This window comes from Rhinolophus sinicus, chromosome 5 (genome assembly GCF_057876585.1).
Source record: "Rhinolophus sinicus isolate RSI-liver-muscle chromosome 5, RSI-T2T, whole genome shotgun sequence".
In the NCBI taxonomy this organism is placed as follows: domain Eukaryota; kingdom Metazoa; phylum Chordata; class Mammalia; order Chiroptera; family Rhinolophidae; genus Rhinolophus; species Rhinolophus sinicus.
In genome coordinates, this window is record NC_142505.1 from 55861321 (window position 1) to 55886062 (window position 24742).

The window sequence follows — 24742 nt, forward strand, 5'->3', positions numbered from 1 at the left end:
TAGGTAGTTGCTGTTTTCTCATTTTTAAAGGCTCTTGGAATAAAGCTTTCAGGAATAGGGACCTGGATTTGTCAGGTGTCCGATGACTGGGGACTGGCAAATTTTTTCTAGAAAGGACCAGATAGTAAAGATTTTAGGCTTTGTGGGACATGAGTCCTCTGTGGCAACAATTCAGCCCTAACATTGTAGGGTGAACACTGCCATAGACAACATGTAAATGAATGGGCGTGGCTGTGTGCCAATAAAACTTTATTTATAAAAACAGACAGGGGGAGGAGTTGACCTGGGAGCTGGAGCTTGCCGGCCTCTGTGTTAGACCAGGGGCGTTCTTCCTGCTGCATTGTGTGGACTACCGATGAACAAGCTTTGCCTGGTCTATGTTACCTAGCTTTCCCAAGAACCCTGTGAGATAGCTGTTCCTTTCCCCACCTTACTGTTGAAGGTAGCAGAGGACAAAGACATCGAGCAACGGGCTCAGCATCACAGCTGATAAATGGGGTGACAAGGCTAGATCTCATGTTGTCTGACCTCTAGCAAGGTGCCCTTCCTGCATCGTGCCCTGTAATATCCATGGTCTAGATACGAGACCTTTAAACTGCAAGGAAACTGACATGCAGAGATTTTGTTGCTGATGTTATAATCTCTGCCTGGCTCTGGAAATACAGTGCACTTGATAATTCTAGAGGCCATCTAGGGTAGATAATTACAGTTTATAAGGTACAGTAGCTATGAAAGAAGTCCAACCCTGTGAGTATAGAAAGGGTTGAAGATACAGCCCAAGCCATAGTAAAAACTACGAGTCAAGACTGATTGTTATGTCTTGTATCCTGCATATTTCGGTGTTGAAAACAGATTCCTAAGCAAGGTTCTTTCTGGCCGCTCTTTCCTTTCAAAGCGAGCCTTTGGTCAGTGTGGAAGCATCATGTCTGTCAGGCTGTAAAGTAATACAGAGCATTCCTCTAGGTTTGGCTTTAGAGGGTAAGTGTGTACAGGCCCTCAGACCAACTCACTGGCCTTTCTCTCTCCACCTACAGAAAGCTACCATTAGCCATGTCTCACCTGATAGCCTTTACCTGTTCCGTGTCCAGGCTGTGTGTCGGAACGACATGCGCAGCGACTTCAGTCAGACGATGCTCTTTCAAGGTGAGGCCCTTTTCCTTCTCGTCCGGCCTGGAGTGCCCCTGAGCCCCCTCCTTCGTGCATTGTCTTCTTCTTGTCACGATGCTTGAACAAAAGAAAACAACCCTGGTCTAAGAATCAGTGTGGGGTTTTAAATCGCACCTGAAAAGCCTCAGGAATTTAGGCCTGTCTTTTAGGTGGGGGTTTTCAGAGGCCAGAAGAGGAAAAGAAAAACAAAGTGTTGATTTTATCATTATTATTGTTATTTTCCATCTGTGGAGAACCAAGTATTTGTCTAATGCCGAGTCCGAGCACAAATCCTAGCTGTGTTGTGGAATGTCCTCTTGTATTTCTAGATGATTCCAGAACGAGAGCCCAAAGAGATACCATTCACTCCCCCAGCTGGCAAGCCATACAGACAACCCCCTGTTCACGGGATCCTTGAACTTCTTGAGAAATAGATATATGTTCCTCCTGATTTGGCGACTAGTAGAAAGTTCTAGGGCCAGAACTAGTGAGGCGAGAGAGGCATTTGTCTTGGTGCAAAATTTAAAGAGGCATCAAAAAAAAAACCTCAGTAATTGAGATAAATCATATTTTAATGGAATGTTTTTAGAAGCAAAATCAATTTTAAAAAATCATAAACAAAATATCAGAATTTTAAATAAAGACAGGATCTACTCTGTCCTTCTTGCTCTAGCCCGGCCCTAATCCTAGTTCCAACAAAACTTTATTTGCAAAACTGGGCCACCAGCCTGTGGGCCATAGTTGTAGACTTGGTTTTGTGATGTGTGCAGTCCAGCATGGAGGGTGAGACCAGGGCATCGGGCTTTGCTCTGCCAGTCAGGTCCTCCCCGATGGGTCATCAGTTTCAGAGAAACCGACATACCAGGCCAGTGGTTTCTAGCCTTTTTGAGTCATGTATCTGAGGAAAGCTGTTCCCTAGAAAATGCCAAAATCATGCATACAGTTTCGGGGCACTGTAGAGCCTGTAGGCCTTGGACCAGCAGCAGAAGCATCGTCTGGAAGCCTGTGAGAAATGCACATTCATGGGCCCCTCCCAGATCAATTGCCTCAGAATCTCTGAGGGCGGGGCCCAGGAATCTGAGTTTCAACCAGATGGCCCAGGTGACTGGCGTGCACGTTAAAGACTGAGAAGTCCTGGGCTAGAGATTGGGCCCTGGAATTTGGGGTGGGGGTGGGGTCCCAAGTTTGAGTCCTGGTTGCACTTAGTATCTCTGCAGCTCTGAGAATGTTTATTAACTTTTCTAAGCTGCACTTTCACAGTCCAAAATGTGGTCATACTAACAGTAGTGACCTCACAGGGACCTTTAGAATGACATGGGGTGATGCATGTGAAATAATTCACATAGTGTCTGGTACCGACTATAAATAGCCCCTTACTATTAGGTTTGATATAAAAACTAATAAACGATGAACCCAGAGTAAAAAGCCCTCCAGCCTCCAGGGATCCCTTCTGGCTTTACAATTTTGCATTTAAATATTCTTTGCTAATGTTCACATTATCTCATCCTTCCTTTTAAACGAATTGAAATTAGCATGAATGTATCTTTTTCACAAATGAATCACTGCTCGGGTGTCTACTACCTGTGCCCTGAATGTATTGGCCCCTTTGTCTGGGTTGAGGAGGGACTGTGGGCGAGGCCAGGTCTGCAACAGCCCAGGGTAGAGAGAACAGGAGGCCAGAGTAGGTGCTTGCTGAGGCTGGGGCCCTGGAACTTAGGCCACATAAATCATGATTAGGCCTCCCATGTGCTCCAAGAGCCTGGAATCTGCAGAACTGCCTTTCTTGATTAATAGGCTCCCTGAGCTTGCTGGCTTCTGCATGGACTTTGAAAAATTAAATGTTTGTAATGTAATATAATTCAAAAAGGCCTTGTCCGCCATAAATTCTAAGCACAGGATATTTAACATATCTGATCACAGTAACTTGTTGAAAATGGCCGGTGTTTCCTTTGTCCACAGACTTTCTTTGCTTGGGGTGGACATGAGTTTGCTCTTTTTGTATGTCGGCCTTTGTCCCCATGTGTTGACAAAGAGGTGTGGGCCCTTCAGGCCTCCCTACAGTGGCTTTAGCATCTTCCCTGCAGCATCCAGTGGGCAGTGTAAAAACTAAATCTCATTCGAGGTAAGCTAACATACCTGTCTGGTGAGCCACGTAGGAGTTCATGAGCAGTAGAGGCCAGTGTACAAAACGGACCCACTATTGGCCTTAAGTTGTAAAAAGGGAAAGGAGAAAAGCTTACAGAATTTCACGGAAGTCTTATAGGGAATAATTAGGTTTCCCAGTGATAAAGTTTACATCTGGTTTGGGAGCATGAGCAAGTCACATGGAATATTTACCTTATCATTGTAAATATACCAATATTTACGTTCTCTATAACACAGCAATAAATATGTTGCGTTTACCTTACTGTGCTAAATATGGCAGTGATAACGGCAACCAGAATCTATAGGCTGGGTCACAGTTACTGAGCATTTGCCCATAAGTTATTGCATCTGACCTCATGGCAGTTTGTAATATCGGTGTTATCTTAACAGATGGGCAAATGCTCTTCGGGGCACTTGAATAACTTGTTAAAAATCACTTGGCTACTAAGCAGAGTTGGATTTCTTATTCCAAAGCCCAGTCATTTATACACAGCAATGGACCACCTCCAAAGAGTAAATATTACCCACATCCCCCAGTCTTCCACAGAGGGATAAAAATATTCATTACTAAGTGTTCAAAGCCTTTTTGCAACTCTTAACAATCATGGAAAATGGGGGTTCTTGAGCTTTTTCTTTGAGCAACAGCCGTGTTAGGCAGCCTAGTAAAGCTGACGGATCCTCTATCAAAATGTTTTAAAGTAAAAAACAGTGAAATACATAGGACAGGAAACTAGTTATGTTCAAATACAGTTGTCAAAATATTTTAAACAAATAAATTTGGAATGTAGTAATATGTGTGCTTTTTTATTAAAGTATTAAATGACAAGTGGTGGGTCTGTTAGCTATTGTGATTTCTGAGTAATGATGAACAGAAATGATATTCCAAAATAGCTACAACTGAAAGGCAGTCTGAAAAGAACTGATTTCAATCAGAGACAAAGTCCCAGGGCCTATTAATGCAGCTGAAATTGTTACTTGTGTTCATAGTGGATGGAAGGGTTATATCTCAGTGAGAGTTTAGTGACAGACAGTGCGGTGTCATTTTTTCCCTGTCCCTGAATTCCATTCAGCCCACCAACCCAGGTTAAGCACTCCTGACCTGAAAGTTCCTGTAGAAACTTCCTAGTCACCACAGCCAGAACTGACCCTGCTGAAAATTGTTCAAGATTAATGAAAACAGGCATGCTGATGGGAGTGGCTGTTTAGTGTGTTGGTCTTAATTAGAGCCTTTTATTAAAGGGCAGGTAAAGCAGGTCTCCTGGGAACCTTTTTCTCTGCCTTAACAAAGGGAGGTGCATATACCTGTCTGAAGCAGTGCAATTTTAATCCCAGAGCAACTAAATGATGGTAAGAGGTTGTTTTTAGTGCCAGGCAAGAGCTGTTGGCGTCCTAGGCTGCCTCATTTGATCTGATTGTTATTGATTTCTAGATTGGTCTGTTCTCCACATTTGTCTGTCTGCACATTTCAGTTTCCAGCTATGCAAAATGAATCCATGGTTAGGACAAGGGTTCCAAATTCGGGTTCCCCCGAGGCCACGCAGGGAACATGTACAAATGAGGGGAGGCCTGTCGGTGGGCATTGAGATCATGTGCCCACTGAAAAGGGGTAACGGACATTAAGCCCCAGCCAAATGTTTTCCTGCAGGAAGGTGAGCTTGGTCTTGCCAAATATTGTGATTTTTTTTTCAGGATAAGTAGGAAATTGGGATTTTTAGGTAAAAACTACTGTTTATAATGTTTACAAAGCTATCGCTTACAATGGCAGCAAATTGTTTTCAAAATAGCTTGCAGGCCAAACAAAAATTATGTCGGTCACTTGCCACTTCTAGTTTAGATAAAGACAACAGCAGGTACAAATGTTGCTTATTTTGGTATTTAGCATTTTTTGCTCATTTTTCAGTGCCATGTATATACAGGAAGCAAACTCTTATTTTATATTGCACTATTGGTTCTTGAGATAATGACAAAGAAGCACTTTGATATATATATTTTTAAGTTATGCTATTTAGCATTATTCGCAGCGAAAAGGTGGAGGCATCCCAAACATCCATCAATAATGAATGGGTAATGTGGTATACATACAATGGAATATTATTCAGCCTTAAAAAGGAGGGAAATTCTGACACATGCTAGGCATGGTTGAACCTTGAGGACATTATGCTAAGTGAAGTAAGCCAGTTGCAAAAAGACAAATGTACTGGGGGAACCAAAAAAATGTATACACAGTTTAAGATACATTATCTATGTGTTACTTTTCGAAGTTGAATTGAGTTGGGTAGCAATGTGTAGTACCATGTTCACTCAAAAGATGGCGGTAATCAAATGAACGTTGCATCATTCATTGTATTACAATTTTAATACTTTTTTTCCTTTCTTAAAAATGTGTATACATTTTTTTGGCACCCTCTGTATATGATTCCAGTTATATGAGACACCTAGAGTAGTCACTTATCGAAACAGAAAGTACAGTGGTGGTTGTCGGGCTGAGAGGAGGGACAACGAGGACTTGTTTAATGGGTGCAGGTGAAAAAGTTCTAGAGCTTCGTTACACAGTAATGTGAATATACTTAACACTATTGAACTGTATATTGAAAAGTAGTTAAGATCGTAAGTTTTCTGTTACGTGTATTTTACCACAATTAAACATTTTTTTAAAGCTATGTTGTTTAATGACATGGGTGAACAGAACTGCAGGAAGGAACAAGCACCAGGAAGAGTAATGTGTGGTTAATAGAAAAGAATTTGACCATTTAAAGCAACGGTGGGTTTTAAAACTTAAGTAGCAATAAAATATATGACAATACACAAAAGGTGAGGCAGGCAAATAGCGTTACATAATTCTATAATTCTTACATTTTTAGAAAGTGTTAAAAGTATTAATTTAAGGTAAACTGTGACAAGCTTAGGATGTTAATTGTAATCACTGAAAGGATAATGTAAGAAATTAAAACCAAAAAGATAATAGAGAAGAACAATGAAATAACAGGACTCGATGTATATGAAGTTCCAAACTAGGACTCTGAGGGGGGGTATTGAGTGGATGGGGGCGCATGCAAACCTGCGGTGCTGCTGGAAGATGTCTGTATCTCAGTATGGGTGATAGTTACACAGCTGTTTACAGAGGTAAAAATGAATTAGACTTTACAGTTAAGATTTACTTGCCCAAATACATTTTATTGTATTAAGTTTTTCCTCAATAAATCAGAGAACAGTAACAATTTTTAAAAATTTTAAACTATTCGCTTAAGACAAGATTCAGCAAACTGGCCCTCTGCATCTTTTTTAATGACTCACCATCTAAGAAGGGGTTTATATCCTTAAGTGGTTGGAAAAAAAATCTAAAGAGGAATAAAGTTTCATGACATGAAAGTTATATGTGATTCAGATTTATGTATATAAGTACATTTTTGGGGGAACAAAAACAACAAAAAGTTCATATTGTTTACAGTGTAATTTCTTTTGTTTTTTCAGCTAATACCACTCGAATATTCCAAGGGACCAGAATTGTTAAAACAGGAGTGGTAAGTAGAGAATGGTAATTGCTTTGTCATGGATGGTTATTAATTTGCATGCAGTTAAAATTGTCCCCACGAGGTGGCAGTATGATGTTGTTAAACTACTTAATGTGAAGAGGTTAAAATACAGAAAAAATTACAGTCACTCTTTATAATTCAGTACACTATGAAAACAAGCAGTAGTGTTACACAGTATAATTTTTGTCAAGGTGAAAACTCTCCAGATTTTTTATTATTATTTGTAGGATCGTAGGATGTAGGAATGCGAGAGGTCTGCTCCAAGCCCTTCGTTGCACATAATTGTAAAATTCAGAGGTTGTCATTTGCCCAGAGTTACATGGATTTGCAAATATCTGGTACCTCAATAAATACCTATGTTTTCCCATTTCTAGTACAACTAAATATAATGTTAATCACATCATTGGTAATAACAATAATAACCTAAAATTTACTAAGCATTTCCTGGGTTTCGAGCACAGATAATTTCGTTATTTTATTTACCATTCACCGCATCCCACAGATTGGTGTTACTATTATCCCCATTTTATGGTTAGAGAAACTGAGGCTTATTAATGTAATAGGCCCAGCATCACCCAGAGAACAAGTGAGGCATCGTCGACTCAAGCTTTGGCTTCATTGACTCAAGTGCCTTATCTTATGTGGCTTCTGGTATTTCATTAACCAGCCCCAGAACTCAACATTCACTCACTTGATCGTCCTTAAACTATAACGTTTTCACACCAAAACTTGGTGATAAAGTTATGAAATCTAAGGCGTTCTGGCTATATTGTTTTCAACTATATTACGGACGGGTTGGAATCTGGATTCTGTATACCAGGTTATACGAACTGAAACTCATAACTCAGACCAACACTTCTTGTTTTCCTCAGGTACCGTATGTGAGTACAGACCCACAATCGAGCCCCAATTTAGTTTGGTGGGAAGAATGAGCTGAGGTTTGGACTCAGGCAGCCTTGCCTCTGCCCCTTCATATCTCTGTGCCTCAGTTTCCTCATCTGTAGAACTGGATGATGATTATGTGTGCCCCCCGGGTAGCATGGGAAGTCCCGGCACATCGTTGGCAGTTGTTAAGTGGAACTCTGACTGTGGCATGTACATGGGCAAAGATTTTGCCATGAATAAACCCAGAGACCGCAAGGTGCAGCACCTATCCTGTGCATGACATGGAGATGCAGGGCTGTGAACGAGTTCCCAAGGCCTGCAGTGTCGGGTGTGGTTCCTGCTCCTGACCCTGCCCCTGCAGACCTGGGCTGGCCACTTCCCCTCTCTGTGCATCCACTTCCTCATTATCCGATGGCAGAACCAGATCATGGAGCCTTTCTGGACCTAAGAGCTGTGTGTTCTCCACAAGCTCTAGTAATGGCTAATAAAGCAAGGCCTCCTGCCTCGCCCAGTGTCTGTCACGCAAGAACAGTAGACCTCTGATGTTGCCAGTTCATTGCTCGTTTGATGTTTTCCTTTCAGCCAACTTGAATGCTACTTTTGCCACCCAGCCTCCTCCTGAGCAATGTCAGTGAAATGTTGGGTTTGATGTGCTAGTTAAAAGTAATTGTAACACCGTTAAGACCAGAGATGGTCATCCACGGATCACCTAATGTCAGCTTTGACACCATGCTTTGGGAAACCCCATGAGTAAAGTAAAAAACCAGTAAAACCCTTTGAGGGTCATCACCAGGGCCTCATTCCCATTCCTAATGACTGACACATCTCTGCTTTCTCTTTCTTTGTCCCTTCTCCCAACCTCTCACGTGACCCTTTCAAGCCCACAGCGTCTCCTGCCTCTTCAGCCGACATGGCCCCCATCAGCTCGGGGTCTTCGACCTGGACATCCTCTGGCATCCCCTTCTCATTTGTTTCCATGGCGACTGGGATGGGCCCATCCTCCAGCGGCAGCCAGGCGACAGTGGCCTCGGTGGTCACCAGCACACTCCTGGCTGGCCTGGGGTTCAGCGGCAGTGGCATCTCCTCCTTCCCCAGCACCGTGTGGCCCACGCGTCTCCCCACGGCAGCTTCGGCCAGCAAGCAGGCCGTGAGGCCAGTCCAGGCCACCACAGAGGCCGTGGCTGCTCCAGGCCCGGACGGCGATTCGGCACCGACCAAGGACAATGAGGGTACCGAGCAAGGGGAAAAGGATGAGAAAAGTGAGAGTGAGGATGGGGAGCGGGAGCATGAGGAGGAGGGGGAGAAGGACTCCGAGAAGAAGGAGAAGAGTGGGGTGACCCACGCCGCCCAAGAGCAGAACCAGACCGAGCCCTCCCCCATGCCCTCGTCTCCCAATAGAACTGCCCAGGATGGGGGGCAGCAGACTATACCTGGGCCCGAGCAAGACAGTACTGCCATCCCCACTGACCAGCCCGCTGACACAAGGGACGCCGACCCTGGCCTGGACTCCAATTCTGTCACCTCCACCCAAGTGCCCCCCACAGTCACAGAGGAACATTATGAAGGGAGTGATCCCAAGAGCCCTGCAGTGCCGTCTAAAAAGCCTATGTCCCGAGGGGACCGGCTTTCCGAGGATAGCAGATTTATCACTGTTAATCCAGGTAAGTGGCCCGTCCTCTATTGAGGCTCTATGCTGCTATGATCAGTGTAAGACTGATTACCCTTTAGAAAATAATTGGGGTAGGGTGTGAAGATCCAGAAAATGCTTAATATTCTTAGACTTGTGTATGTCCCTGGCTTAAAGGGGGTGTGTGTGTGTGTGTGTGTGTGTGTGTGTGTGTGTGGTCTATATATATATATTATTCTAATAAGAATAACCTACTTTTTTATTGTTGCTGAAATAAGTCTTGCCTTGATATTTGGTTCTCGGTAAAATCTACTTTTCTCAGAATAGCTCCAAGGACTTCAACCACGCAGTGAACTAAATGAATAAAGAAGACATTGCTCTTAAGCAATTTGTTCATTAAGACGTAATTCTTTAGTCACTTGTTCAACACGTGTACTTACAGACTGCCTGTTTGGTGGCAGGCACTGCGCCGGGTGCTAAGCCAGGTGAGCACGGTCCCCGCCTATGGAAGCTCACAAGAAAGAGGCGAAGACAAGTGACAGCAGCTAGCTAGAGCGCACGCCAGGAAGTTAGGAAGCAGGAAGTTTCGAAAGCAAGCAAGCGAGTTAGCTGGCAAGACAGAAACCAGCTACCTAAAGTTGGAGATTGTGAAATGGTAATAGGAAATAAACAGGGTGCTGTCAGAGAGAACAGTGAAAAAGGCAGGGACATCCCTATCTAAGGCCACTCTGGAGAGTGACATTTATCCTGAAACTTAAAGGATGAGAGGCTCCAATGTGTGCAGGGTGGCGGGGGCAGGGGGGTGGACTGTTCCCCACACTGTCCCATCCCAAGAAATGGGGCTCTCTATCCCAGAGCCCCATGTGCTATATGAATTATCCAGTGTGTAGGTAGTGAGACCGGGGCAGGGCTGGTCTGGACTCCTCCGTGAGGATGTGTCCCCATCACCCTGACTGGTGGCAGCTTTGTTGCTCCATTATACGCTCAGATGTTAATGAACCATCCTGATAGTTTCTGCAAGGAAGCCTTGAGCATCAGGGGTTGTTATTGTTGTGAGGGGTTTTCTTAATAAATTCTTCCTTTTGCCAGACTACAAGATGTTTAGCAACAATTTTTGCATCTAAGCTGTTGTGGAGTTATAAAAGTGCAAAAAAAAAAAAGCAACTGGTAAATATTTATTTGCTTTTGCACTTGTAAACATTAAAATTCATCTAAAGCTGAGATCTCGTATGTTAAGATACAACTTAGAATAAATTTTCATGTTTTGAATTATGTTCCTCCTTAACGCCGGTATGGACTCATTTTTTTGAAGTGTGGTCTTCCTCGGGCTGTTGCTCAGTCGTCGTGAGTTTAGGGAAAGGTGCAGAGGAGGCTTCTGCAGAATCGAGGGAAGGCAGTATCAGGCCACTGGTGAAGCTGTCGGATGGCATTCCGACATGAACACTGACATTCCCTCTAGGAATGGCTGTGAAAAAGTCCAATTTCTTATATTTGAAGATGTTAAAGATGTATTGAGTACCCGCTGCTGTGTACCAGGCACTGAAATAGGCATTGGGATCAGAACATAGATCAAGACAGGCCTCTGTTTCCCTGGGGTTTAGGTTCTAGTGGGGGAGCTTGAGAACATTCCAATAAACAAATGTGGTGGTGACTCCCAGAGTTGGGGAGAATGACATTTGAGCAGAGACGCACGTGGTGAGAAGCGGCTAGCCATGCACAGACCTGTAGAAGAGCTGCAGGAAGAGCAGGTCCAGTGTCTGTAACGTGGGATCAACATGGAGCAGGCAAGGAGCCACCAAAAGGCCGTGTGTGTGGACCACAGGGTCAGAAGGACCAGGGATGGGCAGCGCTCAGATCTGCAAGGGGCTCATCAGCCATGCTGAAGATTTGATTCTGACGGCAGCAGAAAAGCAGGGCTGCATTTCAGCAGGAGACATCCTCCTCGGGTTGACTTTTTTGAAAGATTACTCAGGGCTCTATGTGGGGTTATAAAGAGTGCACACAGGAAGCCTATTGGGAGGTGATGGTGATGTGGGCTTGGACCTGTGGGTCTCCCTGGCAACAAGTGGTGGACCTGAAGTTGAGTGGTTCTGCCTCTGGGCTGAAGGCTCTGGTGAAGTAGTATTCTCAGGCGGCTCCTCTCAAACAATTCCTTGCCCACATTCCAGAGAAAGAGGACTGTTAAGAGCTTAGGTGGGGAGTGTTTGTTCACACCTTGAGGAACTGGACAGGAATGGGGACCTGGGCTATGTTCCAGGTATGTGGAAATACGTCATTGCCATTTGAGTCAAATTGCAGATTCCAGGGAAAGGAGAGAAGACCCACTTGGTAAGCCGTGGGGAGTCCCAACGCCAGGCGTGCGGCGGGTGGACGTCCAGCTTCAACTGTCAGGCCTCTGAGTGTCTGCGACCTTGGCAGAGTAGCTTTTGGAGTCAGGTCACGCCGTAGGCTCTGCCCCTTATCCTCTGGGGTCCTAAGGCCGTGTTGGCTCAGCGTCTTCCTCTGTAAAGTGGGGATGGTGACAGCCTTAGTGCAGAAGGAGATGCCAGTAAATGGAGTCAGGCTTGCTGTCGGTGACAAGGCAGGGTGAGCAGTCGGAAGACCACACAGGCACAACGGTGACAGTGAGGAAGCCCCTCGCAGGTCAGGTTTTCGTCCCCCCGGACGTGAAGGAGCATGACGAGACTGGTCCCCAATGAGCTGGCATTAAAAATGACCTCCAGGAACTTTCCTCCAACACTGGTAAAGCAGAGCATCTCCTCGCCACCTTCATTTCCGTGGGAAGGTTCATTTCTTCCCAAGGCACTAAGGGATCTTTAGACTTTAAGGCAATTCTGATTTGAGAGTGGGGGTGGTGACTGGTTAAAGCCAGATTAGCAAACTTTTTCTTCAAAGAACCAAAGAGTAATATGTTCAGCTTTGTGGGCCATAGGTCTTTGTTGCAACTAGTCAACTCTGTCACGTGGCACAAAACAACCAAAGACAATACATAAATAAGCGGATGTGACAGTTCCAATAAAACTGTGTTTACAAAATCAGTCAGTAGGCCTGATTTGATCTGTGAGCCCTCATTTGCCAAGCCCTAGTTGAGGCAGAAATATGTCTGTGCCTCTTGGACAATAAGGGATGTGAGTAACTTGAGGGTAAAACTTTCAACCCCCACATCAGCTCACGACCCCCAGGGTATCTCACCTCACTTCCATCTATCCTGTTCTTTCCCCTGTCTGCCTTCTTCAGCTTTGTATTTATTTTTTAAATGAAATTGCCATCGTTTTCATCTTAGTCATGGCATATTTTAAAGACTTTGCATGTACATTTGTTAAAATCTGTCCCACATTTATTTTTTTCTTCATGTTAAGTAAAAACAACTATTTCAATCAATATTTAGTGTCTTTGAAAAAAGCATTAATGTTTAAAGTACAAACTCTTTTTACCAGCATCTCCAAAAGGCTTGTTTGAATTCACTTGACATTTGGTAACATCTTTTCAAGTCCTATGAGTAGTAGCTTTAGTGTATTAATTCACCGGTAAGGAAAAGAGAGGGCATCCTTCTGTAGAACAAATGGCAAACTTAGACACCTACAGAAATCAAACGGGAGAGAAGAGAACCAGGTGTTAGACATTAGGGAGAGGTGAGGACAACAGCAAACTAGAGAGCGCACGTCCTTTGTAAAGAGGGCCACCTCACTCTGTTCTCTGTTCCCACCGATGACAGCCAGGGAGAATGCCTAGTGAGCCAGAAACCCAGGCCTTTGTGCAGAATCGCCCAATCTGTGAGTCCAAATTTTAAAAACAATTTCTTTCTTCATTTTTTCGGGTTTTCTTTTTTTCTTCTTCTTCTTCACCTGTGCTACCGTGTTTCCCTGAAAATAAGATCTAGCCGAACAATCAGCTCGAATGCATCATGATATAATATAATATAATTAATATAATATAATATAATATAATATAATAAATATAATTTGTAATATAGTACCGGATCTTATATTAATTTTTGCTCCAAAAGATGCATTAGAGCTGATTGTCCAGCTAGGTCTTATTTGCGGGGAAACACAATACCGGGGAGGAACGCTGGTGCTTGGCCTGTACTGTAGAGTTGGTTGCTGTAGTTGGAACTGCCCTAGAAGCTGATCAGAAGGATTGGAGGCCTATGTGCCATCACTCCGTCTCTCACCAAGGCCTTTGCTAGCATGTGTTTCACATGAAGCCCTCAGTGGCATGTGTGCTGCATGGGAAGCCGATGTGATCCTTCCCTCAGGAGCCATAGCCTGAATGTGGTAAAGCCACCCCCAGAAGCCAATTGATGCAAGAAAATGTTCTTGCATCAATTGGGGTCAGTATAGCATGCCCTGGCGTTAGGGTGGGTGTAGTCTACAAACTCATCACCTAGTGCTAGGCTTTTCCTTTTTTGTTTCCTTAAATCAGGGAAACTCCTTTTGCAAACTGTGTCTTTACCAATGTATAAACAATGGTTCACTGAAAGCTTGCCAGCTACCTCCCCCTGGTCACCCTTGAGCCAGTTGCTAAAGGGATGGTCCAGTTCAGTGGTCAGCAAGCCAGTCTCCAGGCCAAATTATGGTCTAATTTTGTCCTGCCCAGGAGATAAGAACGAACAGACCTGGTCAGAGACCTGTGGCCGCTGTTCTGCTTTGAGCCACAGTGAAAGGTGCTAACCTCCAACCACCCCTCTCCTTTGGGAAAACCCTGAGGTACCTCTTTGTGCTTAAGCTCTAAGGAACCCAGCTTGAAAACCTTTGATTGTAGAAACAATAACATCACCAGTTAACATTAGTTCTGTGCTGGGGTTGCCTGTGCTCACAGCCCAACTGCTGTGTCAGTTATCCTGCAGCACCTCCATGAGGTCTATGCTGCTGTCAGGCCGTGAGGAAACAGAGGCTCGGCTCAGAAGGTTCGGGAAGTGCCCTGGGCATCACAGCACATGGCCAGACAGGGCTCAAACACGGGCCCTGACTCCACGGTTCAGGGGAATCCACCCCACACAGGACCGCCTTCCTCCGTGCTTTGTAACTTGCTTGTTCCCCAAGTGGGCAACAGGATGATTTTAGATGAAATATTAATTATTAAGTATCTGAATGTGTGCTTTAAAAAATACACCAACTTTCTGTTTATGGCAAAGGTTTTCAACCAGATGTAATATTTGTCCTCCTTCTCCCTACGGACATTTGATAATCTCTGGAAACATTTTTGATTGTCATGGCTACGCAGGAGGGCTGCTACTGGCATGTAGTGAGTGGGTAGAAACGAAGGATGCTGCTAACATCCTTCAATGCAAGGGACAGTCCCCACGACAAAAAGGTATCTGGCCAAAATGTCGATGGTGCCGTGGCTGAGAGAACTCTTTATAGTATTAACAGAAAGTTTCCTTCTCAAAGAAGTTGATGTGAAGGAAGAAAGTAGTAGTTCAGGACAAAACTAAGTAGTAATACAGGGTCATGAAGGCAGGACAGAAACCATGACTGTGAGACACGGCTGGGGGTGATGGAGATGGGAGAGATGCAGCATCCTTTATTTAAAATAAATTACAGCAGCAGGCACTTGTATGACAACCACTTGGAGCTGTTTTCAGCCAGGGCTCATTTCGTTGGTCAGCTTCCTTTTTCGGGAGTTTTCTCCATAATTCTGCTTGCCCCCGCTCTTGCCTATCACGTCGTGGGAATATCAGAAGAAACTAGCTTGCAGTGGCTTGAAGGGGTTATTCTTTGCCAGTGTGGTTTATTTTCCTCCAGAAAGTATCTGGGTCCTTGGAAGTTTCTGTCCCCTACTGAGTGATCTTTGAGCTAGAACAGGTTATATGTCTCTTGGTGTGGGAAACCAGACCCATGGAGAACAAAGAGGTTTTCAGAGAGGTTGGAGTCAGGAATTCAGTTTGTAATGGGTGGTGTATTTGACATACGGTAGTACATACACAGCTTCTGTTCTGACTGATGCCAGAGCCACGGGATGTGGCAATGACGTGTGTGTGGTGGGGGTTTGGCAGGTCAGGACCAAGTGTTGGTGAGAAATTGGAATCCTTGTGCTTTATTGGTGGAAATGTAAAATGGTACAGCTGCTCTGGAAAATAGAATGGTAGTTCCTCAAAAAATAAAAAATAGAACAACCACATGGTCCAGCAATTCCACTGATAGATAGATAATTGATTGATTGATAGATAGATAGATGATAGATAGATAGATAGATAGATAGATAGATAGATAGATAGATAGATAGAATTAACAGAAGAATTGAAAGCAGGGTCTTGAAGAGATATTTATACACTCACGTTCATGGCAGCATTATTTACAGTAATCAAGGGTTAGAAACAACCCAAATGTCCACTGACAGATGAATGGATACACAAAATGTGGTCGATACATCCAATGGAATATCATTCAGTCTTTAAAAAGGAGATTCTGACACATGCTACAACATGGATGAACCTTGAGGATATTATGCTAAGTGAGATAAGCCAGTCACAAAAAGACAAATATATGTGATTCCACTTATACAAGGTACCTAACTAATGTAGTGAAAGTCGCAGAGACAGAAAGTAGAATGGTGGTTGCCAGGGTCGGGGGGAGGGGGGAGCAGGATGTTGTTTAATGGGTACAGAGTTTCAGTTTTGCAGATGAAAACAGATTCTGGAGATGGGTTGCACACAGTGTGAATATACTTAACACTATAGTCTTAGAAATGGTTAAGATGGTAAAGTTTATGTTTTTTGCTACATTTTTTTCTTTTTTAAAGCAGCAACCGTAATTCACAGATGTGGGTGGTTTTCAATGAATGGTATTACTCAGAAAAAATGAAAAGCCAGTGGTCACACCAGGCTGTAGATTCAGGAGTGTACAGATTGTCCTTCTTTGATCTTTCTTGAGCAGTGAAAGAATCCTGCTTTCCCCTCTTCCAGGTAGTGGTCTCTCCGATCCAAGCCCATTTTATCTTGACAGCATCGGGGTTCTAGTCCTGGAGCATAAGTTGCGCCCTTACTGTGGGGTAGGAAGCGTTTCAGATGGGTCCATCTGATGCATTACTGCCTGTAGCATTTATAGTACATTGTACTCCGTTTTTATTTGCTTCTACTGGGATGAGAGCCAAGCCAGTAAAAGGCAAACAGCATTAATTCAGTGATGACATATGCCACTGAAAACTGTTTTACTTTTCTTTTTTAAAAAAAAAAATTTTTTTTTTAAGCAGAATGGAGGCACTTTACTCAGATTCTGCTGGATGCTGAAATAAAACCTGGGAGGAGGAAAGCTAGGGAGGGGGAGCGGAGGTCATTGAACCTTACCTCCCTCCCGCAAATGCTCACATTTGGAAGACTTTTCTGAAGCAGGCTCTTTGAGTCCCGGCTGACCTTGTGTCTTCTGACCCCCTAGCAGCCCTTCATCTGCACATCACATCCACAGTGGGGGAGGGGATGTAAGTTCTTACCCCTTCACATTTCATCCTCTTACACACAGACCAGCAAGGTGCAGCTCTCGAAAGACTATGAATAAAGTCCAAATTTACTGAGGTATATGGCCCACATCATATCAATGGAGCTACAGCATGGTGGTTAATTTCTAAGTGGTTGGAAAATTAAATCTCTGAAAATAAATATTGAATTGGGAAAGCTGCCTTGTATAGAAACAGCCTCTTCTCTTGAGCCAGGTTAGTGATTTCACAATCTGGGTCAGGAGTATATTAAACAATGATTTTTGCTTTTGATTATGAGGCGTTTTTAAAAGACCTAAGTTCGTGTTGTTCTGCTGATACCTTGGGTGGAGAGCCGTCCCACAGAGTGAAATTAGACTGGTTAGAGTGAGCTGGCAACAGGAGTCAGGGATGAAGACAGCAGGTCTGGTGTGTGACGTTAGGGAGCAGAGAGGACTGTGGCAAACTAGTGAGACCCACACCCTCTCTGAAGAGAGCATGCTGTGTGGTTCCAGCCGATGTTTGTCATGTGGGAATTCATGCCTGTGTTGCCAACCTCGAACATTTCCGGTAGAAGATTCCACTGCTGATTTTTATGTAGACTCGATGGCTTATTAAATGTTAACAGCCAACTCACAACTTAATAATAATTACAGGGGAGGGCTACCAAGCCAGACACATCTGTAGGCTGCCAGTTTGTACAACCCATGGCAGGCAACAATCGAAGGGCTAGTCCTGCAGGGAGAACCAAACCATCTGGATAAATCAGAGATGGAGACGAGGAGAAGCTGCGTTAACCCAGAGGTCCTGCACTTATCCTGGTGTCAGGATTTGGGCATCATGGAAGAAAGCAAACCCTCTAGTAACGGGGTAGCCAAGTACTGCTGGACCTTACAGGAGGTGGCCGGGTTACAAGTGAAGGTCTGAATACAAGTAAGCTGCTCCTGACAGTTGGGGGCGTCTGATTTTATCCCACTGTCAGCACTGTTGCTTGGTTCCATTGAAAGACAGAAAAGAGAGAACATTCTCAGGACACCTCCACTGAGCGAGGCACTGTGCTTAATGCCTGACCGGTCAGGGTGGCTTCATGGGCACGGAACCTGTGCAGTCGGTCACACGGAACCTTGTGCTTGTTTTCATGCTCTGCTGTCACCATCTTGGAAGTCTTCGATAATTTTTGCACAAGAGGACCCATGATTTTGCATCTGGCCCTGTAAATTATATAGTCATAATTTACACAGTCTGCTTCATGTGGATTATCTCATTTAAACCTTGTGAGTCCCCCGAGAGGTGAGCTTATCATCTGTATCCCTTTAATAGAGGAGAGACCAGAGGCTCAGAGACATGCAGTCACTTACCCAAAGTCACACAGCTAGCAAGGCCTGGGCCAGAATGTGTAATCAGGTCTGCCTGACACTGAAGTACAGGATCTTGGTTGCACTGGGAATGGTATAGTATGTTCCAGTCTCTGCAGACCTCAGCATGGGAAAGGTGGTCAGAGGACTGAAGGCACGGGCGGAAAAGTGTGTACCCAGCCCATGTTACGTGTTCCCAGTAGCTTCTAGTAGGTCACTCTCCTATGGCACTTTCCCCTTGGAGGGCCTGCTGGGCCACAGATTGAGTCAGGCAGCAGGGCAGGCGTATCTTCTGAAGGCCGGCAGCAGTGTGGTGTGGTCTGTCTCAGGGTAAACCTTGGGGTTCTGGCTGTTGGCCGGCAGTCTCCTTACAGGCAGCCCAGTACTCACGCCCAGCGGGTTCTGAGGTCCTGTGCGATGGCTCCGTCTGCATTGGTGCTGTGCTGAGTGTTGGAGTGGATGGTGACAGTAATAATGAGCGACGCTGTGAGTGATGATGGTGATGGTGCGAATCCTGACGGGTAACATTAAGCAGGTGCTTATGGGCCAGACAGCATTCTCAGTGTTTCACATGTTCCCGCTCATTTGATCCTCACGTCCCCACCATATAGTGAGCAATATTATTATTATCTCCATTTCCAGATGAGGAAACTGAGGCACAGAGAGGTTAAGTAACTGGCCTGGCATTGCATAGCTTCTCGGGGACAGAACTTTATTACTGGTCTTCCACATACAGATGGAAATGAGCCCTACCTTGGGAGACCTTACAGTAATAAAGGAGCAGTGACGATTATGATGTGTGCGGAAAGAGAAGAGCAGGATGGCAAGGACGAGGACAATGACAGTGTTTACTGAGCATTTCCTCGGGCCGGGCACACTTCAAGCATTCTACTCTCATTGAATTTTCCCACCATACCTACAAAGTAGGTTCTTTTGTCCCATTTTATAGATGATGAACTCCAGGCCCAAACTGATTTAAGTTATTGGTTAACAGTCACAAAGTAGAAGTCAGGATTTGAACCTGTGCCCTCCAGAGACACCACAGACTGAAGGCTTGGGGAGGCCTCCTGGAGAAGGTGGCACGTGAACCGGATGGAGGGCGCAGTAGGAGTTTCTGGTGGCAGGATGGGAAAGGCATTCCTGCAGTGGGAGTAGCAGGGACAACGGCAGAGAGGTGGCAGAGAGGTGGGACTGGCCAGCACATCGCTGGGTGGGTGGGTGTGGTGGGATCACAGTGGTGGGGAGTGGCAGGGGACGATGGGGTGGGACTCCTGAAGGGCTTGGCTGTCCCTCAGGGCAGGGAGGAATTCCTCAGGAGAGTGACAGGAGCAGGTTTCACATGGTTATGCGGAGATGGAATGTCATGTAGGCTCCTGGAACCATGAAGGCAAAACAATACTGTGAACTTGAAAATGAAATCAACTTTATTATGCCCCACATGGAAATCCAGTAACGTGTGTATTTTTGCTTGGCCGTTATGTAAAAGACCCAGACACATCCAGCTGCCTGCTGTGAGTGAAGGTCATGATCAAGCTGCTGTCAGAATAATTTCCTTAGTTCTCTCTCTCATACTGCAAGTTGTTGCAGACTTGTGATCTCCACAGAAACTGCCATTTGGGGCCTGTCCAGAGTGGGATTTCACATGATGGTCAACCCCTCCCCCCCAAAAAAATTTTCATATAAGCATGAGGAAGTGTTGGAAAGAGAAATGACTCAGTTGTGAAACCTGAGTTTAAACCTAGCCCTGGCCCCAGGCTAGCTGTGACTTATCGGGACCCTGATCCTCAGCAGACCTTCATTCTTTCCTCTGACAATGAGGAGTCCATATTAATAGTTCACAGTCTTAACTGCTGGAGGTCTCTGAGAATCTGATGAAAATGTTAACCCTCACTCTGTGAGGGAGGAGGGCGGGACAGACATAACAGCCAACACGTGGCATCTCAGGGACAATACAATGTCGTGTGCCAATCACCTCCTGTCATGCAGGGTGTCACGCGGGATCTCAGCTCCCACTCCCCACATCAGAATTCAGGACATGGTCAGGCCAAAAAGGAACACCCATAGAGCCACAGACAGGGGAGTCATACCACTGTGTTCTCAATGGCGGCTGTTCGAGACACAAAAGCAAACATACGCCAGTACCCCAACGCGGGGTCTTCCTGCACCCCGGTCTCGCTGGCTGAGACACAGGAAGTAGGATTTACACAATCCGCAATTCACAATCCGTTTGCTAACTGCACTTGCCAGCCGCAATCTGCCGGCCGCTTCTCTGCCAACCTACCTCCTAGATCAGCCACGGCAGTTATATCAGTGGCCCATGACTGACCGGTAACAGCTGACGGCCAACTAGTCACGGCTGATGGCCATCTACTACCCCAGCCAGCACCTTTCCACGTGAGGCCGAGAGCCTGGAAACTGCTCTCTGGGACTCTGCCCCACAGGGACCATTTGGCCTAGAGTCCTTTTCAGCGGTTTAGGATGACTAGGACATGGATTTGCCTCCCCCGCCTGCCTTCCACGTAGCAGCCCTTTCCTGTAAGGAGGCAGGGCAAGAATGAGGACGCTGGGAGTCCCTCCAGGACACAAGGGCTTACCAGGGTGGATACTGAGTTCAACCCTCCTGCCATATTCTCCATCAGCAGGAGCTCCACGTCTTTGAGATACACCTCCACCCCCACTAGCCAGGTAACTGCCTAGCGGGGCTGCCTCCTGCAAAGTTATTCTCACTTGTAACTGGTTCCTGGCCGGTCCCGAGCTTTGCTCTTCCAGCTTTATATCAAGGAAGAGAATGCATGTCTCATCCTTGTCTGCCTTAGCTTGCAACCCTGGAGTAGCTTCCACTGCCCTTGGGACTAAACCCAGGTCTTACTTCGGGCTACAAAGCCCTGGCTGAGGTGGCCTCTGACGCTCCAGCTTGGTCCCGCTTCCCGTCATTCTCATACTCCCACCGCATTAGTGCCCTGTGTCAGATCCACGTTTCTTCCCCTGCACTTGGCCTGGCTCACTCGCCGTCATCCTCCAGGTGTCCCCCTGATGTCAGGGAGCCCCTCCAGGACCCCTGGGCTAAGACAGCTGTCCACCCAGTCCCTTTGTGTTTCCCCTGGCGTCACATCTGCCTCTCCCCCTTTAAATGCTTCCTACCCCACTAGCATAGAGTCATTCCTGTGTAATGTTCTGATGCCCCCCAGCCCCTAGCACCACGCCTGGCACACACCAGGAGCTTGGTAGATACAGGCAGACCTCATTTTGTGTGATTCGCTTTATTACGCTTCACAGATGTTGTGCTTTTTAACAAATTGAAGGCAAGAGCCTCCAATAGCAAAAAGATTATGACGCACGTTATTCTGCTCCTTGCTTTGTGGCAGTGGTCTGGACCCAAACCCGCACTGTCTCGAGGTATCTAACAAAAAATGGTGGAGCTAGGGGTCGAGAGAAATGGGCTGTCATCATTAGGAAGGAACTTTATAAGCCATGAAGTGCTCCTTTGTGGTTTTCAATCAGGGTGTTCCTCACTTGCCTGCCTCTGTCTTCCTGCCTGTGAGCTGGGCATAAGTCTGGCCTGTTTCACATGGCCTGGCATGAGACAGAGGAGGTGAGCAAGATAAGCTACATTCGAGGAAACCCAGTGAAAGGCACTGCAACACACTTCATCACTCAGGAGCCTTGCCTCTTTAAAAATCTGCTCCCAAGGCTAGTTACCTCTTTCCTGCTCAGCCTACCTTCTCTCACTCGGAAACCCAGCCTGATTTGCCCTGCCTTCAGTCCATCCTGCAGAGGGACACGTAGTGCTGGCTGAACATTGGCCTCGTTTTTGCAGAGAAGGAGGAATCCTTGCTGAGTACAAGTCAGCCTGCTGCCCGCTTTGGATTTTTCTAGGGGATTCTCCCTGCCATCACCATTAACCTTTGCTTTCTCGCCACCTGCCTCCCACGATTGCTTGGTGCCCCTGTGTTCTTTCCAGCCCCACACCACACCTGAGCTTTATTTGGGCCTCCTGGAGATTTCCACACACCTACCTCACGCTACAAGAGAGAACAGGTTCTCCTCAGAGTCTCCTGGGGACTTGTGAAGAGATCGGGGCCTGAGAGAGGCAGAGAAGGGAGCTGCTCGGGTAAGAGGCCTTGGTGAGCCAGAGAGAACCTCGAGCTGTTTCACAAGCTTGCCCTGTTAACCCCTAGCCTGGCTGCTATCTCGAGGCAGATGTGTGCTGGGAGCAGAATGAGGCATGGCTTCCTACCTTCAGTTGTCTTAGAGCTTTTAGGAGGACGTTGGGGGAGGGTAATGGCATCAAAGGAAAAGCTGTAGACCCAGATTTGAGGAGAAACAGGATCTCTAGGGATCCGGGGATTGGGAACTGATGGGCAGAGCCATCTGGGTGCTGGCTGGCTGAGCCATTGTCCTAACTTGACTCCCACACTTACCTTTGGCTGGGAGACTGCGGAGCTCCACTTCTGGACGATTGTCCCACCATGACTATCTGTTAGGGCGAGGTGGTTTCCCAAAGCAGAACTGGGGTGCAGTTACTCGGGGAAGGGGTGATAGCTGCTAAGCTGGCCAAGAAAATACATAGCCATTATTTTCACAGCCGGTTCTTAGCAAAACCTGTCACGCCATCCCCCCCCCCCCCCGCCCCTACCGCCCCGGCGGGCGCGAGTGAATCTAAGGGGCTCTCTGCCCCTTTCCAGAGGCTAGTGTGGTGCTTCTGCAGGCTGGGCACATTTCTGCAGTGTGTCCATGGGCCTCCCTGGGTCGGTCATGTTCTTGCAGTAAGGCTGCATGTCTGTCTTCCGCACAGCTCTCTTTAAAAACGTCTTGAACTTGGGCGAATACAGCCGGCAGGCAGAAAAGGCCCCTTTTGAGTTGGGACTCAGTAGGAAACAGGAGGAAACAGCAGGTTGTCCCTGCTGTCATCGGGCAGCCAGGGCGGGAGCCCAGGTCTCTGAAAGCACCCAAATTGGAACAGAAGCCCGCGCCACACGCTGGCTCCCCGTCTCTGCCAGGCTCTGTCCTCTAACTGGCATGGTTTCTCTTTGCAGCAGAAAAGAACACCTCTGGGATGATAAGCCGCCCTTCTCCAGGGAGGATGGAGTGGATCATCCCTCTGATTGTGGTATCAGCCTTGACCTTCGTGTGCCTCATCCTTCTCATTGCTGTGCTCGTTTACTGGAGGTGAGTGAGCCGGGTGGGTGGCACTTACGGGAGGAGGTGGGGGCAGATTCTGCGGGAAGCACGCTGCCCTGGGAGGGGGCTGGCCTGCGGGGAGGGGAAGCACGCTGCCCTGGGAGGGGACTGGCCTGTGGGGTTTCCCTTCATTCTAAAAGGTAAGGCAGTTGAGTGTTTCTAACGTCACCACCTGGGAGAAATACTTGTGTCTGATGAAGAGCTCCTGGGATTTAGTACCAAAGCTTGTGCTTGGGACTCAGGAAGATCCAGGTTCAAATCCCAGCCCTGCTACTTGCTGGATTCAAATCCCATTTCCACTTTGAGCTTTAGTGTCTACACCTGCAAAGTGACTTAATAAGTTTCATAGCATTTCCAGTTTCTTGGAGACCATGCCTCACCTTGTTGTATAAGAACTCCTCTTTACCTTAATTTCTTTCCATAGCCTTTTGCTGAAAATTCGATGATAGGAACACATTTAGCATATTTGGCATTTAACCCATGTAAGATATAATTGGCAGATTATAAGCCATCCTTCTGTTATCACTGTCCTTGAACTGGTTCTCACTGTTTCCCGTGGGAAGCCTGCTTGCAGCTTCTGCTTGAAAATTCTGTTTCCTCAGTTACACACTCAGCCAGTGGAGCTGAGTGAGGCAGGCTGGTCCACTGGTTGGCCTGGCTTTCACCTTTCAGACGAATGTAGGACGCTTCTGCCCTTTATCCAACAAGCTTCATCAGTGCTGAACAGGAGTTATATTTGCATCTCTCCCTCCTTTCCAGTCATTCAATCAATTTTGAGCCCTAGTGTATGCCAGACACTCTTCTAGGCACAGGTGATGTAAAAGGGAGCAAACTAGACAAAAATCCCTGCTCTCCTGGAGCTTACGTTTCAGTGACAGAGATAGGCAATAAACAAAGCTAGTAAGTAAACTATGTGATACCTGAGATGGTGTTAAGGACGTAATGGAGAAAACTAAATCTGGAAAGGGGGGCGCATCCTGGGGCCTAGGGGTGAGTGTTCAGAGTTGTTAGCGAAGGCCTAAGTGGTAAGTGATGTTTGAGCAAAGGAAGAGGGAGTCAAATGGGGTCCATCTGAGGCAAGTTGCAAGCAGTGGAAGCAGCACATGCAAAGGCCTGGAGGCAGGAGCATGGGTGGCATGTCCTCGGGATAGCAAGGGGTGAATGTGGCTGGAGCACATGAGAGTGGGGGAAAGTGGTAGGAGGGGGTGTCAGGAAGAAACAGGGTGGAGTGGAGTGGGGTCGTGTACAGCCTTGTGGGCCATTGTAACCTCGTTGCCTTTTACTCTAAGATAAAGGGGTTTCGTACACGACAGTGTTGTGACCTGACTTCAGGATGACTTGGACACTGTGTTGCAGAGACTGAAGCAGAGCAAGGGCAGACGTGGAGGGACCAGCAGCTGGGGGACTACTAGTCCACAAAGGAAGTGATGGTGGCTTAGATGAGGGTAGCCGTGAAG

General features: G+C 46.3%; 1 protein-coding gene across 3 annotated transcripts in view; it reads left to right on the top strand.

The window, feature by feature from the left end:
• Positions 1-24742, top strand: part of PTPRG (protein tyrosine phosphatase receptor type G) — a 693857-nt gene that overhangs the window by 590780 nt on the left and 78335 nt on the right. For 2 of the 3 annotated variants that reach the window (XM_019728372.3, XM_019728374.3), the window contains exons 10-13: positions 1035-1143; positions 6763-6812; positions 8590-9370; positions 23141-23273. In XM_019728372.3, coding sequence (XP_019583931.2) covers positions 1035-1143; positions 6763-6812; positions 8590-9370; positions 23141-23273 — 1073 coding nt within the window. The remainder of the gene's footprint in view (positions 1-1034; positions 1144-6762; positions 6813-8589; positions 9371-23140; positions 23274-24742) is intronic. The other variant, XM_019728373.3, reaches the window with a different exon arrangement.